Genomic DNA, 14,906 nt, shown 5'->3' on the forward strand with positions numbered 1-14,906 from the left:
CAAGAAAAGAAAAAAAACTACTACTACTACTACTACTACAACAACACTAAGAAAAAAGAAAACCACTACCACCACCACCACTACCACTACCACTACCACTACTACTACTATTACTACTACTACGACTACCACAGCAACAAACCACTACCAAATATCACTATCACTACCACTACCACTACAATAAATAAGAAAAGAAGAAAAAAAAACAACAACAATAACAATAACAACAACTACTACTACTACAATAGCAATAAACAAGAAAAGAAAAGAAAAAACTACTACTACTACAACAAACAAGAAAACTACTATTACTACTACTAGTACTACTACTACAATCACGACTATGACGACTACGACCATGACTACGACTACCACAACAACTCTCTCTCTCTACTACTATCACTATCACTACCATTACCACTACCACTACGATAAACAAGAAAAGAAGAAGAAGAAAAAAAAAAAACTACTACTACTACAACAATAACACACAAGAAAAGAAGAAAAAACTACTACTACTATCACAACAACAACAACAACAACAACAAACAAGAAAACTAAACAACAATAAACAAGAAAAGAAAAAAAACTTCTACTACTACTACAATAACAAAAAAGAAAACTACTATTACTACAACAAAATAGAAAATAAGAAATTAAACAACTACTACCGCTACCACTACTACGACTACCACAATAACAACAAACAAGAAAAGAAGAAAAGAAGAAATAAAACAACAATAACAATAACAACCTCTCCCTCCCTCTCTCTGTGCCTCCCTTCCTTCGTCCCTCTTCCTCTCTTTCTCTCTTTCCCTATTATGTTTAATGTTTTCTCTCTCTCTCTCTCTCTCTCTCTCTCTCTCTCTCTCTCTCTCTCTCTCTCTCTCTCTCTCTCGTTCATTCTTTCCTTTTCTCTCTTCCTCTCCCTCTCTCATTTCCTCTCCCATTACAACAGCAATGAGGCATAGACGCGCATGTTAGATGCACAAAGTCGGGCGCGTCTATCATTGCGTCTATATGTGCGTGTAAAAGAGTGTGTAAATAGACGCGAATTTTGCATCTATATATCCGCGTAAATAGACGCCAATATAGACGCGCCACTAGACGTGCAATTATTTAACCACCTAAAATTAGAATTAATATAATTAAAAAACCAGAGTTAATATTATTTAACCACCTGAAATTGATTCTTGAGCATGCACATGTGCGCATGATAAAAACCATAGAATTAAGAATACACATTGAATCATTGAACAAAAAAACCAGAGTTAATAATTATTTTTTCATTGCTCTCTAATGAATGGCAGTTCCTCTAGTTGACAAGCTTGATGTAAGTAATTAGCGGCAAGCGATAGAAACCTTATTATACAATTAGTAGCAAGCATTGCAATATGTATCTCGTAATTTCTCTACTTGAAGATGATAAAAAATACTTCCTTTTTATTATGGAAAATTCAATTTAGCTTTAAACTTGACTATTAATTCTTGAGTATGCACGTGTGCGCATGATAAAAACCATAGAATTAAGAATACACATTGAATCATTAAGCAAATTAAGTATGTTACAGTGAATGATCCATCTCATCTTCAATGAGATCAGCCCTTGCTAAACTATCTACTTCTAGGTCTATGTTACCAAGAGGTAACGAAACAAATAAGTCTATCCCACTATCAGATGTGTTACTATATTGCTCAATAACTTCATCAATATCATCGACAATCACATTGTTGTCTTCTTCTGCATTTCCTTGAATATCCTCGCGAGGTTCATCTTGTACTATATCACGCATATCATCCATTATGGTGTCGTCATGCACATCATCATTAATTGTTGGATTGTCATCTGTTATCTCCATGTCGGTAATATTACCATATATTGGTTTTGAACGATTAGATATAGGGATGACATACCACCATCGGTTATTGTTTACCATTGGATGATACACAACCTGTATTTGAAAAACAAAAGCAAGAAACTTAAATACTTATTATATTGTGTATATGTATCACATGTATACATATTAAAAAATTAGATTTTGCATATATACTTGCTCACATTGTTGAGGTAGTACTAATGTGTCATTCTTGTTTTGGTGAAATTTTGTAGAGTCAATGATTACAAAACCACTTGGATGACGTCTGATTGTGCAATGCTCACCATTTGTTGCCACTTCTTTAAACCACTTCACATCCAGTACATATATAAAGAATCGTCTGAAGTCAAGCTTCAGAATATCTTGGATCAAGCCACAATAACCTTCCATGGTACCATTGGCATCCTCAAAGTGAGCAAGGACACCACAATCTTGGGTATTTCTCTTTTCATCTATACGTTGAGTTCGAAGATGTTTACCCTCACACCAAATAGCACTAGTAGTAAAAGATAAAAGATCAAACATATCAATTATTTATATAAAATATAACTTATAGAAACAAATTAATTGATAGTATGTCTCACCTTTGATAAGCAACCTTGTGCGTATTCCCACTCTTCTTGAGATATATTAATTTCCTCCTCTTTTTCCATTCTCTCCATTTTCTCATGTAACCAATCTATATCAATATGACGTGGGAGCGCATTTAGATGATCTGAAAATGAGACATTACGTCCATATCTAGTGCGAAATGCTTGTCTTTCGCTTTTTCTTCTTGCCCTTGCTTCATTATATAGTGTCACCCATTTGCTCATTACATCACTATTGAGCCAAAAACTATTTAACTTACGAAGTTCTTCTTTTGTTAGCACTTTACTCATTCCTTTTCCTTGAGGTATTATAGAGGTCATCCTCAAGTCTTCATCATCTTTCCATAGTCGTGGTTGAGAGGGATCCACTTTAGCAAGATATTCAGAGATATAAACAAGGAATGATTGCACTAACCAACCCTCGCCATACTTCCCTCAGGCCGTGCTTTTTGCCTCACAAAATCTTTCAAGGTTTTCATAAAGCGCTCAAGAAAAAACATCCACCTTGCATGAATTGCCCCACAAAGTGCGATCTCATCAATCAAATGTACGAGTAAAAGTAATTGAGTAGTCAAAATGGATCGAGGAAAAATTTCCTCCACCAAACAAACCACCTCAACAGATAATACTCGAGCACCTTGCAATGTGTTTGGATCAATTTCCTTCGAGCTCACGTATCTGTCAGGATGTATTTGAGAATTGTTTATTTTTGTGTAGAAATTCAAAGATATATAATAAAAAAATACAATGTATACACACCTCACAAGCTCTCCCATCTTGTAAATGATATCACGTACATCTTTGGATACACAATGGGATATGCTAGTAGGAAGTACGAACTGAATATAAACAATATTTATAGATCAAATGATTAGTTGAGAAAAAAGTCATCATACCCCAAAGTTTACACATAGTTACTCCACTAATTACTATATTCATGGTTAGAGATACCCTTACTTGAATCATTTTGTGCCAATCGTGGGACTTCAAACCAGATAGTTGCTCCACACCTCTTTCCCTTTTCTTTATCAAGGCTCCCTTGAGACATCTCATACATCTTGTGGGTATTCGAAAGCTACATATTTGTTTCTTCACTATTTTTTCCTCGTTCTTTGACAACATCCAAGGTGCATGGGATAGCTCAATCTTTCCTCTGGGTCCAATGCGTGGCCATGCTCATCTCATGCGACCAATGTTACGTAAATCCTCCCTTACATTGACTGAATCACGAGCCCCTATCAAGTGATCCCATAATGTAGATACAACATTTTTGAATATGTGCATGGGGTCCAACAGGTGATTGATCTTGAGTTCAGTCCAGTACGGAAGACGAAAAAATATAGAGAACCTAACAAACAAACAATATATTATGTAAATAATTCATCATGCTAAATACTTTAAAGTCAATTGAGAGAAATGCACTTCTTACCGACTCATGCCGAGTGGAGGGTGGCTGTCGGTATTAATCCATATCTCCTTCCAATCTCGAATGGTTAGAGATTGTGGAGTTATTCCATTAGTAGGGAGAACATATTTGGGATGGTCAATAGGAAGAAATCGATGATGATTGTCGTAGATAACCTTCTTTAAACGTGCCGGCCTAGAGGAAACTAGAGAGGGACCGCAAATAGGACATGCATGCTATCCTGATGTGGCTACACCTGAACAAACAAGTGAATTAATAAAATGCAATTGATTCAAGTCTTGAATTTCAAATATAGAGTTATATAAATGTACCTGAACACTCTCCGTATCCTGGAAAGTCATGCATGGTCCACAACAGCATGGCCTTCAATGTGAAATCTCTAGAGGATGCAGATGCACTTATATCTTGCACCTCAATACCTTCCCATAACATTTCTAACTCTTTAATCAAAGGCTCTAAGTAAATGTCCATGTTTTTTACCTTGTGCTTTCTAGGAATCAGAAGGGACAATATTACATGTCTCTTTTTAATTACCATGGATGGAGGAATATTATAGTTCACCAATACCACTGGCCATACACTGTATGATGTGCTTTTGATGCCAAATGGATTGATTCCATTAATACCTAAACCAAATCTCAAATTTCTTGGCTCTTCTTTGAAAACGGGCCACAAATTATCTATATGTTGCCATGCCGATGTGTCTGCAAGGATCCTCCATTTTTCATCACTTGAACGATGACTAGCATGCCATGACATGAGCTTTCCAATAGACTTATACTTGAACATAAGTTTTATACATGAAACAATCAGAAAATGTCGCAAAACCTTACGAGGCACATCCATTAACTTCATCTCCACTTCGTATCTTGATTCGCCACAAACAGGACACTCTCGTGCGAACTCATGAATCCCACGAAATAAGACACAATCATTGATACATGCATGGATCTTGACATAATCGAGGCCTCCCAGTGATGTCAAGTAATGTCTTGCTTGCTGTCTCTTAGTTGGCAATTTGTTTCCTTTTGGAAGCATTTGTGATAATAACCTACATATATTTTTAAAAGTGAGTTAAAAAACCACCAACATATATTTATGTCTGATTTCAAAATAGAACAATTAATATTATGATTCATAAGCCAAATTGAATTGATACCTACTTCAATAACGCATCCAAACTGACATTACTCCATCCATAAATTGTTTGCAAGTTAAGTATCTCGAGGGACGCACGAAGAACGGAGTACGTACAACCTTCATACAACAGAGTAGATGATGCTACGTATAGTAGATCATCTGGATTCGTAGAGTGACCTTCTCCCTGAACCGGTTGCGAAAATAGATGGTGTACCATGTTGTCCAAAATCTCATCCTCTATGACTTGATGGGGCATTTCATGAGGGCTACTATCATGGTCGTGAGTCTCTACTCTTCTTGAAGACTCTGCATCCTCGCGTCGACATTTTGCAGCCTCTCGACGCCTGAGAGGGAGCATCTGAGGATGTGGCACTGCATCCTGCTCAACCATAAAAGGGAGTTTCGTGTACGTTGATATATATTGAGTAACATAGACTAGCAATCTTAGTGGTAAAAAAAAACAATGAATACTGGTGATTTTTCTCGGTCCTATTCTCCATACAAGCTGAGGTGTGACATTGCAATTTGACATGCTCAAAAAATACACCCTCAACAACGATCACACATGCATTTAATTTTTCATCGTAGCCATGCATCTCGATTATGAAGACTTAATGTTTCATCCTCACTTGAGGATGTGCTCGTTGACTCATCAGCACATGTACCGCACTAGGTGATGACGACGACATGATTAAACCTAATTCATGACAATATCAAAATATTTGTCATTCATATGTTTACATAAAAACTTCAAGCTAGCGTATTAATTATTCTAAGATCTCAATTTTAAATACACAAAACTCATCATAAATACATTAAAACTTATGATAAGAATTCACTATCAAAACTTATCTTAAAAACAAAAAATTATGATAAAGCCTAAATGCGCATCTATATCCGCATTTACGTACGCGTCTATATTAGCGTCTGTTTCCGCGTCTATGTTCGCGTCTATACTCGCGTTTACATGAACCTTAGACGCGCATATACACGCCAAAATAGACACACGTCAAAATTCAAACCATACTTAAATCATTTCTTTTCAAACTGTATATTTTCTTTCCTGTATTTTTTGCAGTTCTGAAGCTTGAGTTTAGCCAACATGCAGTCTCTTCATGCCTCACCTAGTCTCTTCATGCCTCACCTCTTTTTTCATTTCAAACACATAAGAAGGGAAAAAGGAAAGCCAAGGAGAGGAAGAAAGAGAGAACAAGAGAGAGGAGAATAAGAAGAAGCAGGAAGCAAGCAAGCAAGCATCAAGGGAGGGTAACTTACCAAGGAGAGGAAGAAGGAGAAGGAAGAAGCACCACCACCCGCCACACCAAACACCCAAGGTGACTCTCTCTCTCTCTCTCTCTCTCTCTCTCTCTCTCTCTCTCTCTCTCTCTCTTTCTCTCTCTGCTCTGTCTGTGTATTAGGATTTTTGATTCCATTATGTATTGCATTTTGTAAATCATCAATGGCGGTCGTCGGACTAGAATCAGCGGACTAAGCGCGTTTGCCAGCGCGTCTACATTTCAGTGTAGATGCAGGTATAGACACGAAGAAATGTTTTCTCTCATTGCGTCTGAGGACGTGTCTTAGAGCGCGTGTGCTCTGTAGTATACATGCGACGATACACGCACGCGCCAGAGCATTGACCTGGAATATGCATCTGACAGCGCGTCTATACTGCATCTCAGATGAGAATATAGACATGCTGGACAGAGGGTTGACTTTAGGAATGCGTCTGAGAGCGCGTCTAACTTGCAATTTAGATGCGGTTATACACGCGCCAGCTCTCCCAACTCTGATAAAAAATAATATATTTTTGCAATGATGAATGTGACCAATCCCATGTTTGTGTTTATCAGTTTTCTTGTTTATGAGAAGCATTAGCACTTAAGTTTTATGCTCAATGTCTAAAGAAAGCTCTTTGAAAATGTTTAGGTATGGATGAAGGTAATATATGATTTTTTTTATGCAAATAAATTTATCTTTTTCTTGTGTTTTTTTGCAGATGTCGTATCCTAGTTCATCTAGCAATGACCCGGATTTGGATCACATGAATGATACATTGGCCTCGTTCGGCAAGGGGATCAATGCATTTTTTGGAGGTTTTCCTAGTACGGAAGACTTCATGGGAGAGATGACCAGACACCTTGGCCACTCTCCCACAGCAGACGAGGTGTTCAGCGTCATGTCTGGAACGCCTCTGACGTCTTTGCCTGGCACTACTTTTCAAACTCCAATTGCAGGTACTCCACGTGTAGCACCTGTACGTGCATCGGTTGAAGCACAAGCATCAGCCGACGCACGTGCATCTGCAGAAGCATGTGCATCCAGCGAGGAAGAGGGTAGTCAACAGAGAAAAACGAGGGAGAGTCGAGGGGGAGGACGAGGCTTGTGTGGGGGTTGCCTAGGAGGTGGCGAGCGATCACCCTCACCAGTAGATCATGTAGAGGAGCGAGTATGCCAGTACTATAGAGTTACAGATACTGGTGGCATCTTCCATGATGATGAAGGAATGGATGTAATGGCGTACATGAGGAGCATCGTGCATGCAACGTATAAAGATTGTTTCATCTACTTCAAAAATAAAAAAAGTGGCTTGTGGTAGGAGGTGTTGAGGGCAGTCCATAGGAGGTACCCAAATCCTGAGGGTCAGCGATTCTTGGATGATTGGGGATGTACAAAAGTGAGGGGTTTGCTTCACAACAAAAGATCCCACCTCATGACACGCGCCAGGGACTCACTGCGGAGGCAGGAGGAGGGGCGTGGAGCCTATAGCCAACCACCTGTGTGCCACCGCATAGAGTGGAAGAAAGCCAAGAAGAAAGCAGCAGAGAAAGTGAAGAGTCGCCAGCACGCAGAGGCGCGACGAATCCAAATGGAAACCATGGGATTACGGATCGGGCGGCAGAGAGTCGTGGGAGGCAGAGTTTGTAAGTATATTCTAATTTCTAGTTTTTTTAAATTTATATTTCTTTCAATTCTTTATATAATTTGTTCTAATACATTGTGTCTCATAATTGTTTGTATATATCATAATTGTTTTGCAGACTACTATCGTTGGTAGGATACCTACTCGTAGAGAGGTAGGTTACCATGGAGGCCATAACCGCGCAGCCACATGGCTTCACTTCTATGAGGAGGGTCTCATCACTGAGGACCAATACAACCGGGCTATGAGAATTCGACAGTCAGAGGAGGTATGTTTTTCTTACTTTCCTATTAAAAGTATAGCTAATTATAACTTTTTCTCCACAATGTCTACGTAAGCAACCTTGATCTTTTGTGTGTGTAGGCGAACCCGGATGTGGAGCATAGCGAGGAGGGGGATAACGATGCTAGTAGCCATGGTGGTACTAGCGAAGATGTTTCTTCTTCAGATTCATAGAGGAGCACCATACCTCCTCTACGGCCTTGTTTTCTTGTATATGTATTATCCATCTTTGAGCCTACTGCTTGCGGCCACGCTTTAGGTCCCAAGCACTTAAACTTCCCGTGTAAATGCTTTTGATCTATAATGAATACATGGACTTTTATTTTCAATTCTCGTGCTTTTAGATCCATTGTCTTTTTCCCAAATGCACAATCTGATGTATGGGAGGGAAAAAAAAAAAACTAGAGAGCATATGCTTCTGGTTTTTTTTTCCAGTTCTATTTTGCGCGTCTATCCGCACGTCTAAATTGCAGAAAATGCGTGTTTATAAGCGCATCTACAATGCAGAGTGCACGCGCTTATACACGTGCTAGATAATTCAAATTTAAAAAATAAATTAAATATCTTTTTTTAAAAGAAGTTTTTTTATTTTCCGTTCGCGTCTTTGGGTGCTTATAAAAGCACGTCTACGAGCGTGTCTATATGCCCGTCTAACTGCCAGATAGACGGGCTAATAGATGCACAAAATAAATTAAATAAATAGCAATTTTGGTTTATTAGGCGCTTTTATTCACGCGTGTATATGTGCGTCTATTGTGCGTCTATTTTTGCGTGTAAATTCGTTCATACATGCAATTATAGACGCAACACTGTAGACGCGCAAATAGACGGGCGGATAGACGCGCCCGTAAGATTTTCTCTATATTCAAAAATCACGTCTAAAAGTGCGTCTATGAAGCCTTTTTGTTGTAGTGTCCCTCTCTCAATACACATGAATTTTAACAAAAAAAAAAGTAAAAGAAAAGGAGAAAAAACAAAAACAAAGCAAGAAGGAACAATAGAATCACCGCAAAGGCCCGAGGATGGATTCGGCGGCTTCTCTTCGCCCCCCATACACTTTCTCCTCTTCTTCGCAAACGGCAACAGTGGCGGTGAGAAGCTTACCTTCTCGCTCTTTCTCTCCCTCTCCCTCTCAAATGCAAGATGGAGTTTGCTCTCTCTTTCGTTCGTTCGTGCAAAATAACGCGCTCGGGTTTCAGCCCACATTTTTTCGTCAGAGCACCATCGCTATTTGCGTTGCTATTTTGAGTCGGAAAGCACCATCGCTATGCCTCCGTATCCTTGTAGTGTTATATATAGTTATATGTTATTTTTTACCCAATTTCATAGAAGAAGTCATTTTTTTAATTTTTTGAGAGAACTTAGGGGAATCTTCTTAGGAGAAGCATACAACTTATCCAAAAGGTTTGCAACTATGTTGGCTGCACTATCCCATAACTGAAGTTGCAATATGTTAGTTTGCAACTATGTTAGTTGCACTATCCCATAGCTTATCCAAAAGCTTCTTGCCTTTCATCTTGCCTCGTGAAATAGTTGTTCTACTTTGTAATCCAAGCCAAATTTTAGCTATAAAATTTTAACATATGTAACATGTTGCTTGTTTGTAATGCAACAAATGGCATTGTTTGAAGCTTTGCGTTCTCTTCTCCTATGATTTAAGCCAAACTTTGGCTTTCAAATCTTTATGCACACACTTGTATATTTGATAACGCAAGAAGATTTACTATATTTAGTCATTCCCATTCTTCTTTGATATTCAAATCTTTATGCACACACTTGTATATTTGATAAGGCAAGAAGATTTACTATATTTAGTCATTCCCATTCTTCTTTGATATTCTCATTGTACACTGTTTTCCATTGTTCTTTTATATTTGCATTGCATATTTTTTGGTATCAATCTATATTCTTGCTTGTGGTTTTCTATAAGTTCATTCAATTTGTATAAGCAATGCTTAATGTGTATGTAGGAAGGGGCAAAAAGAAACCATGGAGCTGTTGATTGTAAAACTATGGTTCTATCGACATTTTTTGAGCCAACAACTCCATGATTTTGTTTGCCTACTACAAACCTCACATTTTAGAATTGCATTTATCAATGCATTTACTATCACATGAAAATTGCAAACGGATTGTGTTTAGATTTTCTCTCGATATCATGTAAAATGTACAATTGGAATGCATTGGAAAGTGCGTCTAAAATTGTGTTGCTTGTTCACAAAATTGCAAACGGATTGTGTTTAAATTTTCTCTCGATATCATGTAAAATGTACAACTGGAATGCATTGAAAAGTGCGTCTAAAATTGTGTTGCTTGTTCACAAAATACATGCAAACATAGACACTGATTATCTGTTGCATGCTTATATACGACTATAGATGTGCTCATTGCAAGTTTTTCTTTAGTTCATAAAATGCATCTATGTTGCCATCTATAGGACTAAAAGCTTACAGCCTTATGGCAGTGTGCATACTCCTTCATTACACATAAATAAGTAAGAAATAGTCAATTACGTATATCACTACACTTTATACTATAAATTGATCATTGTTCAAGGAGAGAGAATGTAACCTCATTTCAACAAACGACTGACAAAAAGAGGGTAGTAACCTCCATAGTAACTCTTAAAGCGTTTCCTTTGGTCATCAATAGAATACTCTTGCACTTATATAAGGTCCATTGATATTGGGCTATCGAATGGGTTTGCCCAATGGATTGGGCGCTCTTCTTATCCAAGTTTTTATTCTCAATCCTAGGAGGAGTTTATCCTAGGAGTTTAGTGACGTGGGCTTGGAGCACATCTAAGTCATTGTTGAAGATGGTGTCATAAAAGCAATAGGGATACTACCGACATATTGTCCATGTGTAGGGCATAAAGTTGGGTCATGGTGAGGTGGTGAGTGCAATAGTGGATGATGGGTGGAAAGAGGGTGGCCCCATAGATGCGTTAGGACCCATGCTTATGATATGGACATAGATGAGCACCAATAGGAAAAAGATGACGAAGTAGAGGAGGAGGATTTCCAGCTTGAAGGTATGGAAACAATTGTAGGAGTAGAGGGAGTAGGCAAAGGTTGTAGGGCCTTGTTTTTTGAAGTGCCATATTTGGTCGCAACCATGACAGGCATGGTGTTCTGCCATTGCCCAGCTTCCTAAAGCTAAAGGACACACATTAGTGTCCTTCCACAATAGGAAGAAGGAATTCAAGCTATGAAGAATACGTTTAGGCAAGTACCTCAAGAAGCACCATGTACTATTGGCACTTGGATGTTGGTCATAACCATTACACTTTTTTAGTGATTAAACACTTGCAGGGCATGCATGGGAACGAGTGAACAACCATGCCAATTGTATAGCCAAGGAGGCCTTGGGTAGTCCCATGTTAGAAAACATATTAATTATAAATGTGTAAAGACCTACATGTAAATATATTACTACATGAAAAATGTTATCCTTCATGATTTTTGAGATTTCAATTGCCTTACTACTAAGTAGGATGGGAAGTTAGAAGCCATATTTGGTCTCCCACCAACACAACTCATAAGGGCATGTATATGAAGCATCGAAATATGTTATTAATTGGAATAAGACAAAAAAGAACTCTGATCCAAACAGGCCTCGTCAATAGCTTAGGACGGACGCCCTGAACGGTCTCACAACTCATCAGGACATCATGTACATGAATGAATTAATAGAAAGCAGGTGGAACATATACTGATTGGAAGCCCTAAACGGACTCACAACTCATCAGGACATCATGTACATGAATGAATTAATAAGCAGGTGGAACATATACTGATTGCGAATAAGACCAAGAGTTTGCCTGCATGAAAAGCACCCTCGATCTTTGGATCAAATCTCGGGATTTAGTCACAAACAAGCTCATTGGAGTTTTGTGTAGGAAGTCCTCGTTACTCATTTCGAGTACATACACATATAACAAATTGCAAAACAATTGCTGCGATACAGTCATGCCATATTGAGAGTTTCAGTCGCATTACCTTTGGATTCGCCTCGCTGCATATTAAGCTTGGCAGGCCTTATTGTACTTTGTTTTGGTCTTTTTTGGGGGGGCCCGGGGGGCTCCTGAGTCCTACTCTTTTGTTTTTCCTGTTTAGCAACGCTTGAGGAGGGCGCCCTCGATGGTGACACCTGGGCCAAAGGCGACAGCAATGCCCCACTGGCAGCCAGCCTGGACGTCGGAGGGGGAGTCGCTCCGGCGAAGCTCGTCGAGGACGAAGAGCACGGTAGAGGCGGAGATGTTGCCGTAGTTCTGCAGGATGTGCCGGCTGGCGCCGAGCTTCTCCGGCGAGAGCTGCAGGGCCTCCTCGACGGCGTTCAGGATGGCAGGGCCGCCGGAGTGCACGGCCCAGAAGACGTCGTTGTAGCCGGGCTTGGAGGGGGCGTTGTCGAGCGCCGTCCGGCAGAAGCCGCCGACGTTCTTGGAGACCAGGGACGGCAGGGTGCGGTCGAGGTAGAACTGCAGGCCCTCCAGCTTCAGCGTCCCCTCGATGATCTTCTCGGAGTCAGGGGCGAGGACCTCCCCGACCCAGTGGATCTCGTAGAGCGGGCGCTCGACGCGTGGCAGGGGGCGGGCGCCAACGATGACGGCCGAGGCGCCGTCCCCGAACAGGGCGGTGCCCACCAGGTCGTAGGGGAACTTCTCGTTGGGGGCCCGGAAGGTCGGGGCGGCCAGCTCGCTGCAGCAGATGAGGATGCGCGCCCCAGGGTTGTTCTCGGCCAGGTCCTTGGCCACCCGCAGGGCCGTCACCCCGGCGTAGCAGCCCAGCATGTAGAGCATCACCCGGTTCACGTCCGGGCGCAAGCCCAGGGACTTGGTCAGCATCACGTCCGCCCCCGGGATGGCCACGCCCGTCAGCGTGGCCACCACCAGGTGGGTGATGTCCGACGCGGGCCGGCCCCACTCCTTTATGGCCTCCAGGGCCGCCAGGTGCGCCAGCTTCGGCACCTCCTGCGCGAAGATGTAGTTGCGCTGCTCCAGGCTGGGCTCGCCGGGCGTGTAGAACTCCGGGTGCTCCTTCAGGAACTCCTCCGTCAGGATGGAGTAGCGCGTCTTGATGCCGGAGCGGTCGCCTGCGCCGAAGAAGCAGCCAGTATTATTATGAACAGCTTATATACACGAGACTCGAGAGTCTGTATGCATTTTCGCAACTTTTCGACATAAACTTGAGGGCATTCTGAAAGTTCTTTTCACAAATTATAGGAGGCATTGCTGGTTTTGTCGTTTCCCCTTGGGGTAGACCTTGTATAATGATGATGCACTGGTCACGATCAATTACAAGAGCAAATACTTACATATGCGCTGCATCTTCTTCTTGAGCTCCTCCTTGTGGCCGCAGTTGGTGATGTCGAAGTACCAGTCCGTGTAGGTGGCCTGGTCGATCTGGTGCGGCGGCGTGGCCCGCCCCATGGCCAAGATGGAAGCGTGCGCTTCCTCAGCAGGCGCTGCGGGCGTTGCTGGGTACACATGCGGGCCCTGCGAGCGCAGGCGCGGGGACGGCGACTGCACCCAGGTGGGGGTGTGTGGGAGGGGGTTGCGAGGGGACGGCTGCTCCACCCAGGTGTCGCAGGTACGGGGTGTGCCAGGGGCCGGCTGCGCCTGCACCCACTCACGGCGGCCCTGAGCGGCGACTTCAACCTCTAGAAACATGCTTGCTTTGCCGCTGACGGACTTATTAACTTGGATGGAGATCTCCGACGTGCCTGGTCGTAGTTCTGTAGCAGGATGCTCTCTATGCGGCACTCCCTCTGTGTGTGGGTTGACAGTGCGTACAAATGTGTATGCCTCGGGTGTTCCTAGTGTAGAACGATTGTATACCGCCGAACTCTCTCCTTTTATTACTTCGAGACGCCTCGGCACACTATCTCCACGATGCCAACCTTTCCCTATTTAAGCCCCCCGCATTCGTCGACCCTTTCAAACACTCTGCCCAGGGCCCACAGCCCTTCTTTGACTGGTCCTTTCTCTTACCGTTCAAATCAAAAGACGCTGATGATCTCCAGACTCCGACCATAAATAATTATAAAACGAAACATTAGCGGCCAATGCATCCCGATTGCGGACCTGCTTTACTTGTTTTTATGTCGGTCCACGGACCCACCCCAATGGGTTCACGGGCCACGGCCGTTTACCAGTCCACAATCCCCAAATTAGCTTGACCTTTCGCACCTTTGTCAAGGTAGTCTTTGTCATCGCTCCATGCAAACATGGTCGACTAACCCTACTAATAAGAATCGGCTCTAGAGTAAGGGGCTGGACAAAGTTGCAGCCCTCAATAGTGTGAAATTTTTTAGAGCACATGCGACCAAAAGGTGTGTCCCAATGTCACTAGAAACAATGAGCATGACTGCTCGAGATGTAGGTTGTGAGCCCCCCAGAAGATGTCACTTTCCACTTGCTCTCCTTCTAGACCTTGGTGGCCCTCTTGCTTAGTCTCTGGCTCATTATTAGTGGCACGAAGCAACACAATCGACCAAGGAGACAGTCTTGTGCATTCAACCCCTAGAAGCCTCAAGAGAATCAGAGAATACCAATCCCACAAACTAGGGCAACAAGAAAGAGAAAGAATTCCAATCACTTGATTCAAGAAAGGAAGGAAGTTTCAATGCACTGATTATGTCTATCTATTGATTTGAGGTGGCATAGT

At 41.7% G+C, this 14,906-nt stretch overlaps 1 protein-coding gene across 1 annotated transcript; it reads right to left on the reverse strand.

The window, feature by feature from the left end:
- Positions 1–11,987: 11,987 nt before the first annotated feature.
- On the reverse strand, positions 11,988–14,113 carry LOC148012194 (chalcone synthase-like). The gene is made up of 2 exons (XM_087669033.1): positions 13,555–14,113; positions 11,988–13,332 (listed from the first exon to the last, which is right to left on the reverse strand). Exons 1-2 carry the CDS (start codon positions 13,907–13,909, stop codon positions 12,353–12,355), a joined length of 1,335 nt encoding a protein of 444 aa, XP_087525159.1. The 5' UTR covers positions 13,910–14,113; the 3' UTR covers positions 11,988–12,352.
- Between the last annotated feature and the right edge of the window lie 793 nt (positions 14,114–14,906).

Source organism: Lygodium microphyllum, chromosome 27, assembly GCF_053477565.2.
Source record: "Lygodium microphyllum isolate KBCC chromosome 27, Lygodium_microphyllum_v1.1.10, whole genome shotgun sequence".
NCBI classification, from domain to species: Eukaryota; Viridiplantae; Streptophyta; class Polypodiopsida; order Schizaeales; family Lygodiaceae; genus Lygodium; species Lygodium microphyllum.